We start from the raw sequence: 22,504 nt of genomic DNA on the forward strand, positions 1-22,504 counted from the left end.
ACGTGAAAATTACAGCTATTGGTTATAAATCACATCGAGCGGAGACGCTGCAAAATACGCTGAGTCTATGTTTTAACTGAGACACTGTGAATACTTACGCATTGTGGTGATTTACATATTGCTTACCAATGTGAGTCATTGCTTTGTTATTTTAGTATCAAATATAAAACACAATGAAGTCAAATGAAGTCACATATAAACAATATTCGGTACTCCTGGATTAGCGCACCAAGATGTCGCCAAAGCTGAACCCTGACCTGGTATACAACCTGAGTTCAGGTTGTGCGCCATCTTGGTGCGCATACTTCAGGAGGTCCCAATATTCATTTTCAGCTGGTACAGAATGGGGGTGTGAGAATAGGTTGATGATTTCTCAGCAGTGCGAATTAACTAACTCTATTACTAACAGTAACCAAAATAATAGGGGCTGTTCTAGTTTATGGTTATACAGTGCATGCAGTGGTGGGATTCAAATTTTTTGTCAACCGGTTCTATCACAAAAGTCATATTTTTCAGCCGGTTCTGTTACAAAAAGTCATGTTTTTTTTTCAGTAATGCTAACCGGTTCGCTGATTTGCCGGTTCACCGATCACTTGATAAAATTCCGTGAGACGGTCATATAGAACCGGTGCGAACCGGCTGAATCCCACCAATAAGTGTAGGGATAATAACTGTGGGTTTTTCCAGTAAACAACTGAAATCTCACAAACTTACTTGAGCAATATCCCAGTTCGCCATCCCATTGCGCAAACTCATTACATTCAACAGTTCCAACTGTCATTCCTGACAACTCGTAACCTTTGTCGCATTTCAATGAGCAAACTGATTGGTAGAAATACGAACTTGTGCAGGTGACTGTCCCGTGCTCTCTTGCCTGAGTGAGATGAAAATAGGTCTTTAGCATTTCACGTAGCGCTATACATACTTTATTTACATATAATAGTCGGAATTTCGATTTTTGCTGGTGTCGCTTTTTATGTTTTCAAAATCGCAAAAGCCGAGTTTAGATCAGGGATCTGCCATCCGAATTCGAGAGCCGAATTTCTGGATTGGGCATTTAAAAAAAAATAGAAAAATACAGTATGGCTTATAGTCTGATTTCAGTTAGTGGAAATAATTGACTGAGATTTTGCAGTAGTAAACGTGAGTAAAATCAAAATTATAATACTTTTGTTGTCATAGCAACTTTGTAAAACAAATCAAAACTGTTTCTAGAAGCCAGTTTCAATTTGTAAACAATTTATTTATATTTTAATAACTTCCCCAATTTTGAATACCCATCAATATATTTTTAATGTGTACGATTATGCCCTATATAATGCAATTTCACGAACTACAATGTACCTTCACAAATAATATATCACTTCCATCGCATTGGACTCTCTCGCATCCGGTCTTATCAGCGTCCCATGTTCTGTCCGACAAGCATTGAGCGGATGCGGACCCGGTCACTCGTTCAAACCCGTCGTCGCATTCATATTTGCAAACCGATCCAAACGTGTTTCCATTCGTGCAATGTACTTTCCCGTTCGTTATTCGCATGTGGTAGCTTGGACATGCGATCTCTGTAAAAAAGAATTGGTTTTGTTATTCCTCAGATTTGAATGTGCAAATGTGTTAGCTTGAGTGAAGTGCAGAGTCAAATATGAGGCAAAGCCGTATATTTTCAAAGTGGCTTAGTACATAATTGTGTACATAATTGTATCAGTGATGTGCAAGTTGAAAATGTGTCTTAAACTAAAATTGAATAAACAAATACTTTGTGTCATCAATGAAATAATAGAGAAACTTCAATCGAGAAAATTCAAATGTCAATCATGCTAAATGTAAGACAAAATATTATCCAAATGATAATTCTCATTTGTGACTTACTTCTGCATTTTGGTGGTTTCTGACTGAACTTTTTATCAGCTAGGCAAGTGGATGACTTGTTGTGAGTGGCCTCATGCCCAGGATCGCATGAAAACAAACAGACTGATTCAAATCGAAGTCCATCGCTACATTCGATCCTTCCGTTCTCGAGCGGTTTGAACTCTTCACAAATGATCTCTGTAGAGACACAGACACGGTAATAAAATACAGATTCGGGGTCAATACTGATCACGTGAGACATTTTGGAAGTAAAAATTATGAATTATTTAATCACGAACTAAATATGAATAGATTTCTGAATATAAGTAGACGCGGGAATGTTAATTGGGAAATGAGTTCAAGGTAACATTGTTTACGTAAGGGACTTTTAATAATCAGTAAGTAAAAACGAATCTAAACCTAGTATAGGCAAATGAATCCTTGAAGTTAAATTATGCGAAGGGTTTGAAGACAAAGTGAAAGCCTGGGTATACGAGAACTAAACAGATCTAGTATTACCTTAGTACGTCGGTGCAGTTATTTGCACACCAGGAATCGCTTGTACATTAGTCATATTTATTATACATATTGTAAAAGTAAACATGCAGGTATGGTAAGCAGTAGGAAGGGGTTGGAGGGGGAAGTCGCTTTTTTATGAATGAGATTATTCATGGCATAATGGCGGTCAGTGAGCTTATCTAGGGTGACAACTTGCTAGATTTGATATATATGACATACTTGTACAATATCCTAGGTCAGGTCCCCATTCTTGGTCCGCTCTGCATTCAGTGAACGCGCCGCCCTCAGTCAGTTTGTACCCGGGGTAGCAAGTCACTGAACATATCGACTGATATTTGTTGCTGTTAGTGCAGGTCAATGTACCATGCTCCGCTGCTCGAATCAGAGTTGCATAGCCTTGTGGGCAAATCTGTGAGAAGTGATAAATAGTAAAAAATTTCTCGGGCTCTGCATTTAATTGCCACTCCTGAGCAACTAGTATGATTTTCTCATATAATCAGGAGAAGAAAATATGATAAAATGTCAGGTTACCAATCCATACCGTGCTTTCAATATTTAAACATATATGCATGGGTTCGAAGATTTAACTATTCAAAAAGCTTAAATAAACTCCCAGCCCTTTTATATTTAAGCGCTCTAGTGATTAGACCGTTGGATTTTTAATAAATTGGCTTCATGGGTTAACAATCTCAGGATAAAATACTGGCTCAAGATATCGGTTATGCCTTCGACCTCAACCTGCATGTAATCAATACTTGGAACTGGACAAATTCCGGTTGTTGGAAAATGCAGAGATGAAAAACGTAGTTACACCTCAAGCATATGGCAATCCACAGCCTCTACAATTACCAGTTAGTTATTATTTGTTTCAGATGCATGCACTTGAAGCCGTAACTGACCAGTGGTGTACTATTGAATAAGTTTTATATTCATGTTGGAAAAATGGAAAGTCAAAGTCGACAAACGGCTTAATCATTGGGCGAATCAGGCCTCACGCCCGGTAACCAGGCCATGTTAAACATGATAATAGTTACTCAGTTATGTGTTTCAGATACATGGACCTAAAAAATGTAACATTTAAATGAAACCCCTTCATACCTTTCTTTCACATTTTGGCTTCTCTTCATCCCATGTGTAAGTCTCCAGGCATTCAACGACGTCCACGCTTTCCGTTGTGAGTTGATAACCAACATCGCATTTGTACATGCATCGCGAAGCAAGTTTGTTATCGTTCGTACAAGACACCTTACCGTTGGGAACATTCAAAAAGTTCTTCGGGCAGATGATTTCTGTGAACAACAATTTAGGAGGTCACATAATAGCAAATTTTTTTACGATAGTGAAACACAATTTTTGAAATAAATAATTTGTCATACATTTGATTGAGCGGCTTTAAATATTTTTACATACTGGTGTGTAAAGTGTCCTAGCTCTGTGATTCTTCATGGTGGGCACATTGACCATCAAGGCAGTATGTTCCCCAGCTTTTAATTTAGTGTTTCTGAATTTACGGGGAAAGAAGATATTCTACTGGCGATAAAAACGTGCGAAAAAGAGCGATAAGCCGGCTTACTCATATGGCGAACTGCAGCTTTTCGTTCGGTTACTAGTCCATTTCGGATATGATATTATCTTCCACAGGATTTGAACCTGCGAACCCACACACGGTTATCAGGGGTACGATGGCAGGCGTATTTCCAACGTTTAGCACGATGTGCCAACCGCTGCTGAAAACGTCGCATAATATTTTACAATGACACATAAATTTACAACGAACCTCTGCAGGACGGTGGTGGTTTGGAGAAAGTCTCGGTAGCCAGGCATTCTGTCTCTTGCATTCCGAACAATTCGTATCCGTAGTCGCATTTGAAACTGCAGACAGATTCAAACTTGTTCGCGTTTGTGCATTCCATCGATCCATGAGATGGGATTTTGATTACTTTGCACTTTCGTCCTGCAAAGGTATAAAATATATAAAAACATCAGAAGCAATCTGTTAGGCCGCATATGCATGAGAAAATATGCATTATATGAGCAAGTCATCAATTTGTCAATGAGTCGATTCGGTCAGACATACGTAAGAAATACATTCGCGTTAGTGTGCTGCGACAATCTTGCATCAATTTAAATACTCATCTTTATGTTTGCTGCTCGCATCATATTCAGGGGTGGGGAGTTGTTATAGAGGCCTGGGCAGCACTTTGTAGGTGGTAGCAGATTCAATCTGTAGTTCTCGTTACTGCACATGTTTTTCTTTTACATGTGAGTTTGTTGCTTGGTTTGATAATTTAAATAAGAATACGAACATTTCACTCATGCTTGATCTTCAATTTATTCATTCTTATGTTTAATTTGTTTATCCCCCGAATTATTTTGAAGTCAGGTAAAAGGGGCATCATTAACCGAAACTCGCCCTGGGCAGCACTACCAGCAGATACACTACCGCAATAGCGAAGAGGGCGGATAGATATTCTCGCGTAACCCCAACTGACAGGACATTATTGTGATGGATGATTTCAGGGAAGACTCTAAATATTGCTACAAAATAATGGGAACCACTATCGAAAAACTAATGAAAAGATTCGCTCAAAGCAACATCACGAGCATTCAGAAATAAAACAAACACATCTCTGAGCCAAAGTTACAGCCAACCACCACAGGCTACTACTATACTAAAATTATATCAAATCACAGCGGTGCCTTACGTTTACAAACTCTGTACTGAGTCTTTAATTTATAGCGGTTCTCAAACGGTGGGGCGCGTCTCACAAAGGAGGCGTAGTCAATTTTTTGATGGGCCGTGAAGCTAAATAAAAATATCAGAAATTTCGTCTTACTATCTGTTATTTGTAGCTTATTGTTAGCTAGTTGTTTTAGAGGTGGGACGCGAGACAAATTTTTAAAAAGGGGGAGCGTATTAAAAAGTTTGAGAATCACTGCTATAAATAGGTAAAACTTACGTTCGCAGAATCCAATTGCGGGTTCCCAATCAGCGTCCTCGTTACATCTTGTTGAAGCTGAACCAATGAGCTTGTATCCGACGTTACATTCAACTGTGCATTCAGATTTGTACCAGAACGATTCAGTGCAGGTTACTTTGCCGTTCAATCTTGCCTGGATGGAAAGATAAAAAACATTGGAAAATCAATATATGTCTATGCACAATTATTTTACCATTATCGCAGTTCTTGTTTAAAAAGTTCCTAAATGGACCTATTTTTATTAAAATCGAATCACACCATGTTTCATTCTTTCGAAAATCAAATACTTTACGATAAAGCGACCTGATTGATTAAGGCATACAGACTCTACTGCTTCAAGATGCAATTATATAGGTTTTGGAAATTGGTATGCTTGAAAAAGTCAAGTTAGAATTGCATTTTAAAAATATGGCTTGAATAACAAAGTGATGGGTTAACCTCGACCTGCGGGCGGACAAAGAAAAAAGAGATGGTGGAAATAGATTCGAAATTCCCGTCTGAACCAATTCGAATATTTTAGTATTCGATTAGAAATGCCCATCCCTTGTGACGAGTCAAGTGGAATAAGACATCATCCGAGTCTTGAGTCAACTCTGGATTCCAACAAATTTCGCAGCTCGAATTCCATAACGAATCTTTAAATGACTTGGGTCTTTTTGAGTATTTGAGAGAGATTTGACTTGGGGCGCGTCAATCACTTGACTCTTTCAAACGCTTGTTCATAATGAGTACGTGTAACTGAACATTTAGGACTTACAAAAATATTTACGAACCTTAGCAAGTGCTCCATCATGCAAAGAGCACTGTTTTCTCTGACACACTGGCAGCTTTCCTCCCCATTTTGCATTGAACTGGCATCTCAGTACAACGCTCTCCTTCTCTTCCAGGACAGAGCCTCCAAACACCATCTCATACCCTGCATCACACACGTAGGTGCATTCCGACTCGTACCTAGCTCCATCTGTGCACGTAGCGCTACCGTCAATAAGCTTGGTGTGAGTCATGGGACAGAATATTTCTAAAATATAAACATACGTGATAATATTACGTGCACATATGTATTGGCAAATGGTAGACAAAATAAAATTGGAGATAACACTTTTGGAAATTTATAATAAGGTAAATGATTGTAAGAATTATGTATAAAAAAATTCTCAGGCCGCATAATTATATAAACTTAATCGGCCATGCTTGTCCAATAATAGTGTTTGTTGAAAAAAATATAAAGATAAAAAATAGGTGCAAAATAGGCTGATTCGTATCTGGGGCGTATACACCTACTAAATATACTCACTGATATACAATTGTATATCTACCTTGTGATCTTATTACCGCTATTCATTTCCGGAATAAAATTCATTTGTGCAGACATTCGAAAGAAAGGTTAGCAAATCTTATTGTTCGCTTCTCGCCATAGTTACTTTACACAATGCATATATAGTTATTCATATAGACTTAGAGTAGATATACTTAGTTGCATGTATTTAGTCCTCTCTATTCCTATTCATTGCCCTGATATGGGGCGTCTATATAGACATTCAAGACGTTACCATTCAAGACTTACATTGTTTGCATTTTACAAGTTGTACATACACTTGCTTTAACTAAAGTACTTACTTTCGCATCTTGGAGCTTTCTTTGTCCATTTGCGATCATACTGACAGAAAGAAACGGGAGTTCCGACCAATTTGTACCCGGGGAAGCAGCCGAACAGGCATCTTGATTGATAGCGGTTGGAAGCGGAACATTGGACGGCTCCGTTTAACAGAGGTTCGAACATGGCGCACCGGATACCTGGAAATATGTAATTGTAGATCTCAGTTGATTAAAAGTATTTGTATAACTTTGGCAAAATATTATTCTGCGCATCGTTAGAAACACGCCAGATATTAATTCCCTATCTTATATGCATAATGCCAAAGGAGATTTTAATGTACAAGAGAATTGTTTGGCGCAGTCCTAAAGGGGTTCACATAATCACAGGCCAAGTACGACAACCTCCAACGTCATATCAATGCATCTGGAGCAAATAACTGATAACTAGATATCTATTTGTACAGCCGAACTGAAATGACAGCAAACAAGAGTTAGTGATTCGCAATATGCCGTCGTATCAACGATCCCCGTAGGTAAAAACGACTCAGAACGAAGCACTCATACAATATACATAAGCGTCACTCACGTTGGCAAGTTCCAAGCCTGGGTGTCCAAGTCCTGTCGTCCCCGCACATTGTCGAGGCTCTGCCATCCGTGACTTCGTATCCTTTGTTGCACGCAAGTTCGCAGACAGATTCAAACTCATCACCATGCGAACACAAAATGTTTCCGTTCGGTTCCGCCTGAAATATGTGTGTGTAGTATGAAAATATATGGCGCTTTTAACAATTTAAGTCTTTTGCGCCATACAAATTAAACAAAATTTTTTACATGTCTTTAGTACTTTCTTGGCAAAATATTAACGATTAATAAATTAAAAACAATTGCCCGGTGAAGGTTTTGCTGCTCAAAGCATGGTCACACACAATCACGCAGACATGAAAAAGTAACTCTTCTGAGCAAAGTGACTGGCGACAACTGACAAAGTATTGTGTTCGCAAGAATCCATCATAAACTTGGACTAACTTGATGGCAACTCCACAATAAAAATGTTCGTAAAATAGACATTTTCGGAATGACATCAACTCACGGCCACCACCTCACCCAAGGCGTAATAAATTAGGCAATGGTGAACCGGGAAGATTTCATTCTATTCAAACTATGGCAGCTTCTTATCTAGCATGAGCTGCTTGCGCATAGCCTTGTTTGGAGCGAATGGCGTATGAATGCGCCGTATAAAAAATATTAAATTTGAGCCAAATTCTGCGAACTTCAACAGTTCAAATCGATAGTTCTTACCTCTCTCAGGACAGCACTCGGTGGAATACATTTATGTTTCTGGCAAGCTGGTTTCGTGTTGCCCCATTTCCCGGTTGCTAAGCAACTGAGTTTGAGAATGTCATATGAGATTCCTTCGTCAAGTCCTGCTCCGAACGACTTCCGGATATCAGTTTCCGTGTCGATGAACTCATACCCGGGATCACACTTGTATTCGCATGTTGAACCAAAGTAGGTGTCGTCAGTGCATGCCACGGTTCCTTTCAGCAGTTTCATGAAAGACTTTTCGCAGATGATGCCTAAGAGAGATGGATAAAGATAACTGAGTAAACATGTTTTTAGTCGTTAGATGGGATTTAATATGTTCATGAAGTCAAAAGTAAGGGTCAGGAGAGAAATAGAAATACCTGAGTAAATATGTTTTTTTATTCGTCAAATATGACTCAATACGAAAGGCCCTGGAGTCGGGGTTGCCTGAGAGAGAGAGAGAGAGAGAGAGAGAGAGAGATGCAATATATACGAGACATAGCTACGATTCGTTTAATTGTTGATTGTGTATACATGACAGTAAGAACGATCATGAGTCGGAAACAAGGTTTTGGATTGTCTATGCCAAACCGAAAAATCACATTTATTCAAAAAAAGTAGCTTGCTACGTAGCCGATGATTGTTAAGAGCCTAGTTTCAAGTGGAAAGGTAAAAAAATCACTCTGCATAACCGCGACCGAGTAACTTACGTTCGCATGACGGAGTCTTTTCTGTCCATGATCGATCGTGCAGACATATCGTTTCCGCTTCCCCTACAAGCTGGTATCCTTCGTTACAGTAGAATGAACATTTCGATTGATATGATGCTGCCTCGGTGCAGAAGATTTCTCCGTTAGATGGCGCTTTCAAAGGTGGACATTGAACCTCTGAAACAAACAACAGATAGAACAAACAATAGATAATATTCATTGTGCTCAATTCAATTCAGCTAGAGTGCGGGCTAACTATTTTTATAACCATCACGGACCGATAACCGGACGATACGTAGTGGCTGAATGTACGTACAAACCGCCTTGCCAATTTCCTTTTCCTTTCCGAGTAATTCCATAAAAATAAAGTGGGCAACTCCCATAACAACGATCTCTGTTATCGTTTTCTAAAAACTAAAAGTCGAAAGATCTAAAACCAGTCTTACTTTGCCAAGATGCAAAAGCTAATACTTGACGAAAATTGTGTTTCAATACAGTTAATAAGGCCGTAGTTACCGCACCAAATTACAAGTGATAGCAGCCAAATAATTCACAGCCTGTAGTAAAGTACATTTTGGCGCGACCTATATCGCTATACGGCGACTCCATTTTTGGTGCCAAGGAATTTGTCTCAATAGACAAAATTATAATAATAAATATCAGATATGAAATTGTTTTATTTCCTAAATCTTGCATTTATGACATTTCTACGTTAGCCCAAACCGCAATTTAACCTTCAGAGTATAAATTCTATTTTTTATGTTATTTCTTTATATACTTTTTACCGTATTAGGTCTTTGATTTTAATTCCTATCACCCAGCTGACGTCAATTTGGATAGCACATCGCCAAAAATCAGCACCAAAACCGATGGCGCTCACATGACTGCGCCCAAATGGGGCAACCAATTAGATTAAAAAATACGCAGAACAAGTTAATATCGCAAAATCAGAACTCTGGAATCGGAACTGACAAAACAGCATCAAATAGAATGCAAATATATAACGCAGATTAGACGAACTCACTGCGCAGTAATAAATTGCCAGCAATTATTTTATCTGAAATCACAAAACCTTGCCTCTTAGTATTGAATTGGCATTCAGCAATTAATTTTATCTAATTTTATGATCTATGAAACCTTGCAGTGCCAGGAACGACATGCGATTCCATGGCTCACCACAGAGATACAATAAATATACAAGAACTATATCCACTGAAGCTAAATGCCATCCCGATCTTATCGTACTCTCGCTAATTGAAGTACAGTTATTCTCAAGCACGGCATAGGCATTTATTTACAATAGATTTTGCCTAAATCAAGGCCATACGCACTCGATGTTTGCAAGAAACCGATACAAAAGTAATAGGGATACAATGAAGTGAGACAATGGTATCTGGTTCCCGACTGTCACAGCCCTACACGAAGTGTTAGAATGCTATCGCACATCTAATTACACTGCGTGATTTGAGCTTTGAATATTGTTGGGGATTATTATGCGCGTGAGGACTACTTTTTGAAAGTCGTCGTAAGGTGGTTCTCGTAACTGGTTTCTAGTGACGGCTTCCGCTACCCTCAAGACCATGCATCTGAAACAAATATCTGGTTAGCTATTTCCATACATGATTGTAACCGAATGAGAGGCCGTGCCTCGTTATAAGATTCGGCCGTATTATGTTCTTTTATCTTCTCCCGTCGAACTATATTACAAATATTTCTTACTTGTGCATTTTCCTAGTTTTTTATTCCAAACCGCGTCTCCTCCGCAAGTTACTCTGAATGGGCCTTTGACCTTATAACCTTTGTCACAGCTGAGCTCACACGTTGATCCTAACCAGTCCTCGTCCGTACATGCTATGGTTCCGTTTCGACGAGTCTGCAATTAGAATATGTTTTAATACTATGCTGAACCAAAGATATTCCTGTCTTTTCAAATAATGGTAGCTCTCTACATATCGTTAGATATCAGTGGCGCTTGTATAGGGCCTTGGTATAAGGGAAAAGTGTTAGTACGCTTGGTGCCTCGATAGAATCGTACAACAGTCCACCAGTCAACAAAGTGGTTTTGATGCCAAACTATCTAATAAATTGACGAGAATTCAACAAGTGCACCGACCATATTTACGCAGAGAGTATATGAAGAAAAGATTTTCATTGACCAGAGCGCTTGGGGACTGGACACTATCACCATATGCTATATAGCATTGTATAATGTGTAACACGTTGTCGAAGAATATGATCCTGGATGGTGATAGCTTAAATACACCTGGTGTGTCTATGAGCTTGGCACCTTTACCCTCAGCCCTGGGACAGTGCTTATTCGCATCACACTCGACGGCTATAATAATGTATAGCACGTAGCTTGATACATATGAAAGTACAAATGTAACTCACCCAGGCGAGTTCATCAAACCGAGGTTCGCATCGTTTCCTGATACATTTAGGCTTACTTGAACTCCAGGTCGCATCTTGAAGACAATGTACTTTCGTTACGAACACTGGCTTTGTCTGGCCCTTTATATCTAGTTCGTACCTGTGGAATAAGATAAAAATAGGAATCAATGTGAAATATTCAAACAGGTGGTCGCAATAGGAAAAGCAGGGTTACCAAACCCAGAGGTATATTCCAACTTTGCAAGAGGTGCATTAGATCAAGTATACGGATATTATCTTCATGACTTTTAATCTGCCTCCAAATAATTTTGATAATGTAAAGTATTAGATTTATGAATTTATGAATTCACATTTACATTCCAGCAGGATCTTTAATTACAACTACAGTATCTACTAAGCCCACTTTCGCAGGTCACATGACTTATTTCGTCCAATCACAGTCCGTAGGACATAATTGGCAGTACACGAGCGAAGCTATAAATTTTTCAAAGTTGTAGGGTGGAGATTGAATCCCCCTTACATTAAAAAATAAAAAAAAACATCTTTCTGTATCATACATAACAATTTTTCGTAGCTTGAACCGCCTTTTAGAGCCCAAGACTCACGTTTTTCGGTCTCCGCCAGACCCGCTAGCTGTTGCGGCCCAACCTAGCAATTAGAAATGTCAGAACTCACCCTTCATCACATCTTGCAATGCACATCGATTCAAATCGGTTTCCGTCGCTGCATTCAACGATCATGTTCAGTATGGAAAGGAATGCTGGGTCGCAAACTTTCTCTGTGTAAAAAAAATTGATTTTGGTAGTATGGAAAGGCAGAGTAGTGGAACTGAATGTGAAATTGTCCAAGAATTAAATATTTCGTTTCTGTATACTGCTTTGTAATATTCAGTAAAAAAATTGAACTGGCAGTTTTGAAACTTGTTAAGTCATATTTGTTGTATTAAGCCAGTCTTAAAATACTTCTTATCTGGCTATATAGCAGAGTGGCAAACTTTTTCTGTGGAAAACAAAAATGAGTTTTGTCTCATAGAAAGTACGAGCAATTAGGGTATGTTTATGTGAATTGCAAAACTGTAAGAGATTTTTGAAACGTTTATTGCATTTCTTGCAATTAATTTACTCTATGCAGTATCGACCCTATGAAGAAAGCATCGGCCTTTTAAATTTTGTTAGTCATATTTGTTGTAGATATGTTCACATCATCCGCGGCTGCATAGAATAGTGATCCCTATTAATTTTGACCGCGTTTGGACTTGGTCAGGAAATGATTAAAAATTATCGGCACATACCTCATCCAGACGATAAATGGATATAAAAGGTGTCTATAAAGTTCCTTTACAATTTGAAAAAATGATCAAAAAGTCAAACAATAAATTTTTCAAATTGTAAAGAAACATCACAATGTATATTACATATATGTACCGATCACTATATATACAGACATACTTCATCAGGACAACGATAAAGGCGGCAGGATGTTTCATATATAGCTGAGTATTATCAAACGTTATCTGTTTATTCTGATCTAAATAGTATTCTTACTTGTGCAAGTCGGGACAGGTGAAGTCCATTTCCCATCAGCGCCACATCGGGTCGAACTTTTTCCCTCAAGTCGGAACCCAGGGATGCATTCAAACACGCAATCCGAACCGAACTTGAATCCTTGTGCGCACTTCATGAACCCGGACTCAGGAATGGAAATATCAGGGCAAGAGATTCCTGGGTAAAAATAAAGACAAGGATTACAGAAAACTACAAGTCGCATTGTCAAAGAAAAGAAAGAGTATCCCACAAAGCGAAAAATTAAAAACAATTTAACTTTGCATTGACAAACCGAGCCTCTATGTGAACTGGCGCCTGTTTTTGTCAAGAGAGAAAAAAAAATTTCTGGAGTTTAAAGAGGGGGATAAGTGCAGAAAAAAAAATAAAAATAAGGTCGGTTATTTATATATTCATAAAATAAGCTAAGTCTGTTTAAATTTCGCCAAAAGTAAAAATTTTGCAAAGAGGAAACTAGTTAAAAAAACGCATGTCAATAAAGGGTTTTGAATTAGGTCAAGGGGACTCAATGAAATATCAGGAACAATCAGAACATGGTAGTCGTTACCATTGGTACTGTCAATGAAATTAATATTCAAAATCAGCTTGTATTATTACTCACTTGTGCACGTTCCCATGTCTTTGTCCCATTTGCCTTTCTTCAAACACGTGACCTTGCGAGTATCTGTGACAGCGAATCCAGGAACGCATCGAAGCGTGCAAGTTGAACCAATTCGATTCGTGTTCGTACAAGCGACTCGGCCCTTCTGCACCGCCTCCAATGTGGGGCAAATAAGAACTGAAAATAGAAGTGATATTGTCGGTTAACGTTTTAGTGGGCGCAATGCCAGAATCTTGACAAGTGCAAACTGAATACGTTGTCGTTTCGGTACATGGAAGGCACTTTGTGAAGCGGATCTAGTGCAATATGAATGAACACTAGTCTATTTAAGGAAGTAACTCCATCTAAAACAGAGTTCAATAAATTGAATAGCCTATTAGTCCTACAGAAAAGATTTCTTGTCTCACATCAACACAGAATTTCTTTATATAAGCGGTTACATCTCTGAAATCTTGCTTGCAGCGAGAGCTCAATAGCTCAACGGCTAGGTGAGGGTTCTTGACTCAGTTATGATGGCGTCGTAGTTCAATCCCGGATTAAATCCCCATACTGATAACCTTTTTCAGAATAACTTTTATGAACTCTGAATTAGACGGGACGAGAAAAGATTACGAGGGTTACAAATATACCTCAAATATCAGATAAGCAAATCTTAACCCAGAAGATTTCAGTCTTAGAAACAAGAATTGTACTTGAGCCTTGTACAGAGGTTTGTTCAGAATGAGAAATCTAAGGAATGTCATGCAAATGTATTGGCTGCTAGACAGAGTATTGTTTAAAGAAGGAGATATGAAATGCCTTCAAAGAATGTTCTCTAGATATTTATGGAACGAATGAGCACAATTACAGCATATTATTTGCCAAGTTCTAACATTTCACAGCGTAATTAAAGCAGTTTAATTGTAGATTTAAAACATTTTCAGACTAAAACAGAAGACGAATAAATTCCAATCCATAAGTATTTCGCGGGTTTGATACAACTTCGTTTGTTTCTCTGAGATTATTAGAAAAAGTTTGTCCCTACAAGTCCCTAAAGTACAATAATTCGGGTTAACCTAAATAATGACATGACTTATGTGGTATCATTGGCCTCGTATCCCGACATCATATCTTTAGATTCTCTAATAGTTAAGAAGCCCAGCGCTCTAACCCATTGGTTTTCAACTTTTTTGATGGTGCGTAACGCCCATAAAGCATTTCAGCCCCCCTGTCACGAGTTCGAGGACTGTCTGTGTTAGTCACGTGAACATACTCCCTGCCAATAGGTTTCAGTCCCTTTGCATAACTTGATGTAAAGTGGGCGAACAAAATTAGTTACCTTCATATTGGTACGCATACATCCGGAACGCTAAATTTTGTGCCCACGATGACCCAATGTTAAATATGATGAACCTAACTACTTTGGGATGCCAGTAAAATAATTCGGGTTAAATTAAATAAAGAAAAGGCTTATGCGATACCAGTGGTATCATCGGCCCCGTATCCCGACATCATCTCTTTAGATTCTTTCATAATTTATCAACTGAATTGTATAAACTATAAATATATATAAAAGCAAATAAATATTGACAATAATGGTCTTTGGAGGGCGGATAATGTGATATTAACGGCAAATCTAATAGGAATATGATTATATTCAGACAATCTACAAAATAATACAAACTTTCGTATCTGAATGGAAACTTGTGGAACCTCTGGACTATACTGACAGAACCGTAAGGTACCGCGGATCCCGGGTAAAAACCACTGATATAACCGCTAGTTTTTATTAGTCAACCTTATTTGGGATCTAATTACATGATGGCAAGCACCTGAACAAACTTTGATAAAATAAATTCGTTACATTTTATTCTAAAATAAATTCCCACTCATCGTAAACACGTGCAAGGGCTTAATAACTGGTTTGAAAAATTATAGGTTTCATTTGAGATGATTTTAAATTGACTTAATTACTGTAATCAAACAAAACAAACAGGCCATGATGTTTCGCATCGTGAATTCCGTTTCAACAGAATTATCGTAAAATTATCAAGGATTTAGAAAATTCTAGATTTAATATAAATAGGTTAATTATATTGTTCGTAGTTTAGACTTATTTATAGTGATGGAGTAAAATAAGTTATTGCTCGATGTATCTTTATCGTTGTTTACTTTTGCGGGATCGGCGCAAAATGAAGGGATTGGCCAATAATTCAGTGGGCGCGATTGCCTGATGGTTGGAACGTTGGGTCTAACTATGTCGCCATCTAAGGATATAAAAAAACAATTTCAAATTGCATACCCACCACCTTGCCCAGGGGTATGTTATATTAGTTAGGAAATACAGAATCATGATATTCCGGTCCATACACGAATATCGGTACTCCCGTAGTATGTGTACCAGGGAGGGTTAGGCCATAACTTTATTCCGATTTTCTTTATTTTAGTTCTGTTACGAGTTTGGGACTGTCTGTGTTAGCCAAGTGAATATACCCCCTGCCCATCACCTCACCCAGGGTATGTTATATTAGATGGGATGTCGAATTGGAGAGATTCCGATCCATACATGAATATCATCTCATTACCTGTCAGGGGGTTTGTGAGGTAGACTTGCTGGAAGGTTACCGATCGAAATATACAAATCCTACAATTGATGATACCCTTTCGTCGAAGCCGTACAAATTAGTCAAACCCAGCGCGTCAAGGATGGATAAAATGAAAGTATGTACCATGCAATGTAGGAATGCAGATATTGCACGATTCAGATCTTTCCGAAAGATTATCAACTTACTTACACATGAGTGGGGATGAGGTAGCGGCAGTTTGAGTTGGTTTCACAGTGTCATACTGATATCAAGTGCACCACCCCTTTTTATAAGGGAAACACTCAAGTGAATTGGGTAAGCGATGTCGAACCAAAACTATTTCGGTCTTGTTAAAAATATGGAATTCTTGCATATCATTTGTTTATGCCTTGTTGGAGTGATCACTCGAAATACACCCGTCAGACACATTCTCTCTGTACTTACTTCTGCAAGTCTTTCCATCTGAGTTCAGTTGGTAATTCTCGTCGCATTGACATTCGTACGAACCGACCGTGTTCACGCAGTAATGCTCGCATCCTCCGTTGGTTGGATTGCCTTCCTTGTCTAATTCAATGCACTCGTTCTTATCTGTTGGAAATAAGTAATTGGTGCAAGTAAAGAAAGTGGTACAAGTGGGATATATTCATTACTATGGTGTAAGTAGTGATGGAATTCCTTTTTAGGAACGAGTTTTGTTTTGTATTAAAACAACGGGATCCCTCACTTACGTATGTCAAAATGTAAGCTACATTAACACGCTTTACATAAATCTAATACATAACTTTCGTAATGCCAAATATAACGATTTCCAAACTTTGATCGTTAAACCTAGTACCTACCTGTGCATTTCAGTTCATTCGATGTCAACCAATTGCCTGCGATTCCGCAAACCGCTGCTCCAGGTCCAGATAATTCGAATCCAGTGCTAAAACAAATCAATCAGTAATTATGTATTCAGGTATGTAATGGTTCAACTCAGGGGTGACAGCGTGAGGTCACTCAAACATCTAAAGCGGAGTAATTTATATATTATGCTCGACTATATTCTGTGATTACTGATCAGGCAATTTATTAAACAACCAATCCAATCAACTAACTCCGTTTGATTGCCCAATTGCGCTGTCACGTAGGCGCTACAATTGCTCATCCACCATCGACATTTTGAACACCAAAATGACGGTCAGACGTTGCCCAAACTTCTATTCCTGACTCTATATATAGACCCTAGGTTATCATAAGAAGCTTGTCGGTTATCGCATTTGGGCCTCTAGATCAGTTCTGATAATTTTACTTGGATGAGGCAGAGTTGTAGAATCGTCAATGCAAATAATGTGCGCTAGATAAGCTATTTCAGGCTCTGGTCGATGATCGCAAAGCATGCCTTAACCTGGATGTAGAGTGATTTCAACTTATCCCGCTTATTGTTCCTCAGAGCTCACATCAATGATAGAGTAGAAAACGAACTTACTTGCATTTAGCCTCGCACTCATGGTTGAAGGTATATCTCTTGAATTTACCGCAGTTGTAGAGACCGTTCTTCAGCGTCGGCAGAGACTCGCAGGTTATCTCTGAAAATATTGTTGTTGTTAGCAAAATTAAAATTTGTCTGAGTTGATCTTAAGATTTACGGTTATATGAGCACATCTTACTTGTTGATATTGAGCACTCACACAGCTAATTAAAATTGTACGAAAAAATGATTTAAATTTTGCCAGCGCCTACATCGATATAATTTAACAAGGTAATGAAAATAAATGAAAAGCGAATGCCGTTTAATTACTTTTACAAATATGAATATATGGGTTATAAGTAGGCGTGAAATCATATCGTTCGAAAATATGACGTAATCTGACAAATGACGTAAGCAGACTCATGGCGTAATCAGTTAGGATCTTACGTTTACAGAACGGCAATTTGCTGGACCATGTTCCATCTACACGACACGACACTGTCTTCTTTCCCGAGACGACTCGTCCGTAGTCGCAATCTGCAGTGCATTTGGATCCTGCGTAGAAATCTTCTGTGCATCCCACTGTTCCGAATTTGAGTTCTGGCAATATCTCACATGTTACACCTGTGAAAGAATAGTGTTTTTAGTTGCAAAAGTGAGGATGGTTGAATAGCCAAGAAAACTGCGCATAAATAGGGACAATAGTCGTTAAATGAGCACTTCGCAGTCAAAATAGGTCGATAAAAACCCTTTCAGCGCAGGTTTATAAACCTGACAAAATTTGGGGCTTGGGGCTCAAAATTGACAAAATAAACGTATATAAATGTAAAAGTTAGGAACGGTTACTTTTATTGAAACGATTCTTTGCTTTACATCACGCTCGAAACGACAAAAACAAAAAGTGAGAACTTGAAATCATAAAACATTAAGTAGAATAGCATAGCAGTAGAAAAACTTTCGTTATGTTAGTCTTACGAATCATTCAATTTAACTCTTACAATAGCACGAGTATAAACATTGATTATTGAATATGTAGATTTACATATTTGGGTGTTATCCCCTTGTGAATGAGATTGCCGATTTTGTTATATACTGAGTGAGTTGTGGGAAGAGGGATTGAACTTTATATCCAGGAATGGGATTCAAAATTTTAAGAACTAGATCTGTTTTGTATCAAGCTCACTAACAACAGGTTCTCTCATTTTAGAAAACCATGCCAAACTTATAGCTCTAAAAACAAGATCAAATTCTTTGATTATCACAAACCACCATTGCCCTTCAGGTCAGCCATTCATTCAAACTACTTACGTTGACAAAAAGGGGGAGGCGAACTCCAATCACCCAACCAAGTTCCGTCTGATCTTCCAACACAGGTTGTTCGAGCCGAACCCACAATGTTGTACCCAGCTTTGCATCTGTAGGTACAACTAGTTCCAACTGCTCTGTAAGGTGGTTTCCCAAGACATTGCACAGATGAGAATTCCGGTGCTGTGCCCAGTGGTAGGCATTTGATAGCTATAATACATAAGGAATTGATATTAAACAAGAAAGGTAAGTTTAAATATATTGGCCCAAACATTGAATGACAGATATGGTCTTTGAAAGGCAACAGAATTTCAGCATTGCATCGAATTCCACATAAACATGTGTCCACGCATTACAATGACTAGTAGTAAAATCGGGACCTATTGGACATAGAAAAATAAAAAATAAATGATATCGATTTCTCAAATTTATACCATTTTTCTTGGTTTGTCTTTCCCTGTCATGATGAGAACAAGCAATCAGAAATTGATAAGGATTTGATAGTTTGTTTGAGTCTATGAAATACCGAGCCTAGTTTTGCGCGTAACAACTGGACTTTGATCGCAATGATTAATGTTTAGGTAATTTATAACTTTTCGATCGTGCCCTTCAACAAAAGTCAAACAAAACCGCTGAACGACCAATTAATAAATATCAGATTGTTAAGGATTGCCAGTTACAGACTTGTACTAATCCATTCGCCTGCAGCGTAGGTTGGATGAGTCATTGTGGTCGGAATTGAACGTCATCTCACACGCCTAAAATCCGTTTTATATGGCTTTTGCCATTGAATGTAAATATAAATAGCAACAGATTTTTCTTGTTAGCAAATACGGAGCCAACGTAATTGTACCACCGGTAATATTAAGAAAGTTCTAAATTTAGCTCCAATATAAGCCGTAAGCAATGAATTCTGAATAATGTTACTCGAAGTTGAGTTATTTTGTGGATTGCCTAATTTCCAAATGTGCGCCTTAAGCGATTTTAATTCTCAAGTTTTGCTTAGTTTTAATTGAAAATTATGCTCTTATATTTAAAAATCTGAAATGACGTTCGACTACCAATTGCGACGAATGATGGCACTTCATGATGTAATTAAAAAAAAGGTTCCGGATTTATCTCAAAACTAAGTCGTAAACACTTGATTGTAATGTTACTTAAAATCAAATCAAAGTTGTGAATCATATAACATGGCGTCATGCGCCATGCTCTGACAATTTTGATGAAAATATTAGACCTTATTTCCAAATTTTAAAAATCTGAATGAACACTTTGAGGAATTGAAAAGGTGGTGCTCACGAATTCTAATCACAAAATCATTAACCATAGAAAAGGTCTCTAATTTAGCTTTGAACTTTTATTACTTTTACGAAAAGTTTCCGATTATTTTAATACTGGATAAGTAAAAAAATGTTTCTAAACCCTATTATTGTCAAGTTAAACCACGTTCATGATACTAAATAACACAGAAGCTATTTATGCGAATGACTCATGGTGCATAATACAACGAATACTCTGGCTTCGTGGGAATGAAGTATTGTTCAAAGTGTGTTTTACTTCCTAACGATGTTTCGTTTAGTTTCACTTTCATTTGCATGCATAAAATAAAATTTAAAGTAGGATTGTAAACGTTGTCTTTGATGCCAAGTTTTGCAAAGGAATATCTTGCCGGTATCTTACGACATTTTGAGAAAACATAAGCATTTATTCAGAAGTGAAAGACATGTTTATGTTCTTTAAACTACCTCAACACTCAAAGCAGCTGCGTTGTGAGGGATGGAAAAAGATTTTCAAACAAAATGTGTGGATTTCACCACCCCATAGTTATTTCCTGATTATGTCAACGTTAACTATAGCGTCAATCTGTATTATTTAACGCGCAATTCCACGCTATCATTTATCTTTTATCTATCACGCTATCTTTATAGTGTAAGTTGCTCTCGACATTTAAGTGGTCGCCGGTAAAATCAGTCCCTTAACTTCTGAGTGAGTGTACGAGACTTCGCTTTGTACAAATTTCTTTAAGAAAACATGCAGACAGGATTGATAAATCATCTCACAATATATAAATATATTAGCAGAAGAAACTCACCAAAGCACTCGGGTATCGGCGCATCCCATTTGCCCGTGTAATCAGATTTCGATGTCTCAATTTCTTCCAAATTTTTCGAGACACATTTCAGTTTTGTCACCGTTTCTTGCCTGAAGCCGAACCCTCTCTTGCACGAAAACCTGCAAACGCTACCAAGGTTCTGGCCGTTGTTGCAGGAGTAGAGCCCGTTGAAACGTTGGATCTTCGGACACTGGATTTCTAAAAATGAGAAGGATTTTTATGCGAGTCTTTTCACGCATTTCATTTGAAGAATGGGCCTGTGGAAGCGGCCACAGATATGTGATGAGCGACTATTTGTGGGAAAATGAAATCCAATTTTATTGCTTACAAGCATATTGATGGTGTTAATAGCTTATTCCCGTGTGGGTATTTATCAATGTTGTTGTGCATTTAGTCAATTGAGCTGGAACACACTTGTCTACTACTTTGCGAAAAGTATAATATTTCAACTGGGAACTTTTCTGTCTTCTTGAGGTACCCCACCCTCCTGCATACGAAAAAATTGATTGTATTCTACGACCAAGCATATGAATTCACATATGACGGGCTTGGTATTATACACCACCCGGCGCTATCGACAGTGGGGCATATGAGGAAACTGGAGATTCATAGAGCACCATCCTATTATTTCGGTTAAAATGGCGTGTATGGCTTAATCGAGCCTATTTCTTTATCTACGTCTAGGAAACACATAGCCAACACACGAGTTTATTAGTCTAAAGCAGTCTTTTACATAGTGGAGCTTAGACTGTCCATAGCCAATAAACTAAATGAATATAGTACTACCATCTTTATCCACACTCAGGACAGATAAGGTCGGAACCCTTTCTGATATTTGTCCACAAATTCCTGGATGTTAGTCTAGCTAGAGCCCTGTTCAGAACGAAGTTGTGCCACTTTCTTTGAATAACTAATAAATTAAATATTTAAACTTACTTTTGCACACTGGAAGGTCCATGCTTGACCATTTCCCTCTATTTCCGCAGACGACAGATTCCCTGCCATGTCGCATATACCCATCAGCGCAGGAGAACACACATTCTGAACCGTAGAAACTACGATCACTGCATCGCACGAATCCATTCGGGGGAGCGTACATAGTGGGTCGACATGTGATTCCTGAAATTGTTTAATGACTATTTGTTTGATATGATGTTTCCACGTATTTTTCTGCTCCGTACAAGCAGCCAATGATACTTAAAAAACTACCATTTTTGAGAAAAAAATAATTTTTTTTGCGTTTGGCATTTCCAACCTAAATTTGCGCCAACTAATATAAAACAAAACCTCGGCCACTGGCGCATTATACGGGGCTGTTGGGCGCATCTGTTTTGGCACAGCCTTTTCCTACACGACTGTTCGTGTTTTTACTTTCTCCATTACTAGTTAAAGACTTTTTAAAGGCTTTTTTGCGCAAATTAGAGATGTACCGATTTATTGTTATCGGCAATATAGGCCAATTTTTGGTATCGAAGTTTGTACTGGTATCAGCTTAAATTGTAATGATATTTTTGATATGTTCAGCTCTTTAAACGGATCTGATCGGTATCAGTGAA

General features: G+C 38.1%; 1 protein-coding gene across 1 annotated transcript in view; it reads right to left on the reverse strand.

The window, feature by feature from the left end:
• The window catches only part of LOC120345697 (sushi, von Willebrand factor type A, EGF and pentraxin domain-containing protein 1-like), a 64,768-nt gene that overhangs the window by 21,134 nt on the left and 21,130 nt on the right, over positions 1-22,504 (reverse strand). Inside the window, exons 11-34 of the mRNA XM_039415238.2 lie at positions 21,885-22,067; positions 20,928-21,146; positions 18,839-19,045; positions 17,978-18,154; positions 17,549-17,648; positions 16,920-17,005; positions 16,525-16,668; positions 13,517-13,693; positions 12,898-13,074; positions 12,029-12,131; positions 11,354-11,492; positions 10,682-10,835; positions 8,963-9,139; positions 8,247-8,524; positions 7,534-7,690; positions 6,969-7,145; positions 6,125-6,369; positions 5,331-5,484; positions 4,148-4,324; positions 3,469-3,659; positions 2,590-2,779; positions 1,873-2,049; positions 1,345-1,565; positions 715-874 (exon numbers count right to left, since the gene is read on the reverse strand). Coding sequence (XP_039271172.2) covers positions 715-874; positions 1,345-1,565; positions 1,873-2,049; positions 2,590-2,779; positions 3,469-3,659; positions 4,148-4,324; positions 5,331-5,484; positions 6,125-6,369; positions 6,969-7,145; positions 7,534-7,690; positions 8,247-8,524; positions 8,963-9,139; positions 10,682-10,835; positions 11,354-11,492; positions 12,029-12,131; positions 12,898-13,074; positions 13,517-13,693; positions 16,525-16,668; positions 16,920-17,005; positions 17,549-17,648; positions 17,978-18,154; positions 18,839-19,045; positions 20,928-21,146; positions 21,885-22,067 — 4,170 coding nt within the window. The remainder of the gene's footprint in view (positions 1-714; positions 875-1,344; positions 1,566-1,872; positions 2,050-2,589; positions 2,780-3,468; positions 3,660-4,147; positions 4,325-5,330; positions 5,485-6,124; positions 6,370-6,968; positions 7,146-7,533; positions 7,691-8,246; positions 8,525-8,962; positions 9,140-10,681; positions 10,836-11,353; positions 11,493-12,028; positions 12,132-12,897; positions 13,075-13,516; positions 13,694-16,524; positions 16,669-16,919; positions 17,006-17,548; positions 17,649-17,977; positions 18,155-18,838; positions 19,046-20,927; positions 21,147-21,884; positions 22,068-22,504) is intronic.

This window comes from Styela clava, chromosome 8 (assembly GCF_964204865.1).
Source record: "Styela clava chromosome 8, kaStyClav1.hap1.2, whole genome shotgun sequence".
Classification (NCBI taxonomy): domain Eukaryota; kingdom Metazoa; phylum Chordata; class Ascidiacea; order Stolidobranchia; family Styelidae; genus Styela; species Styela clava.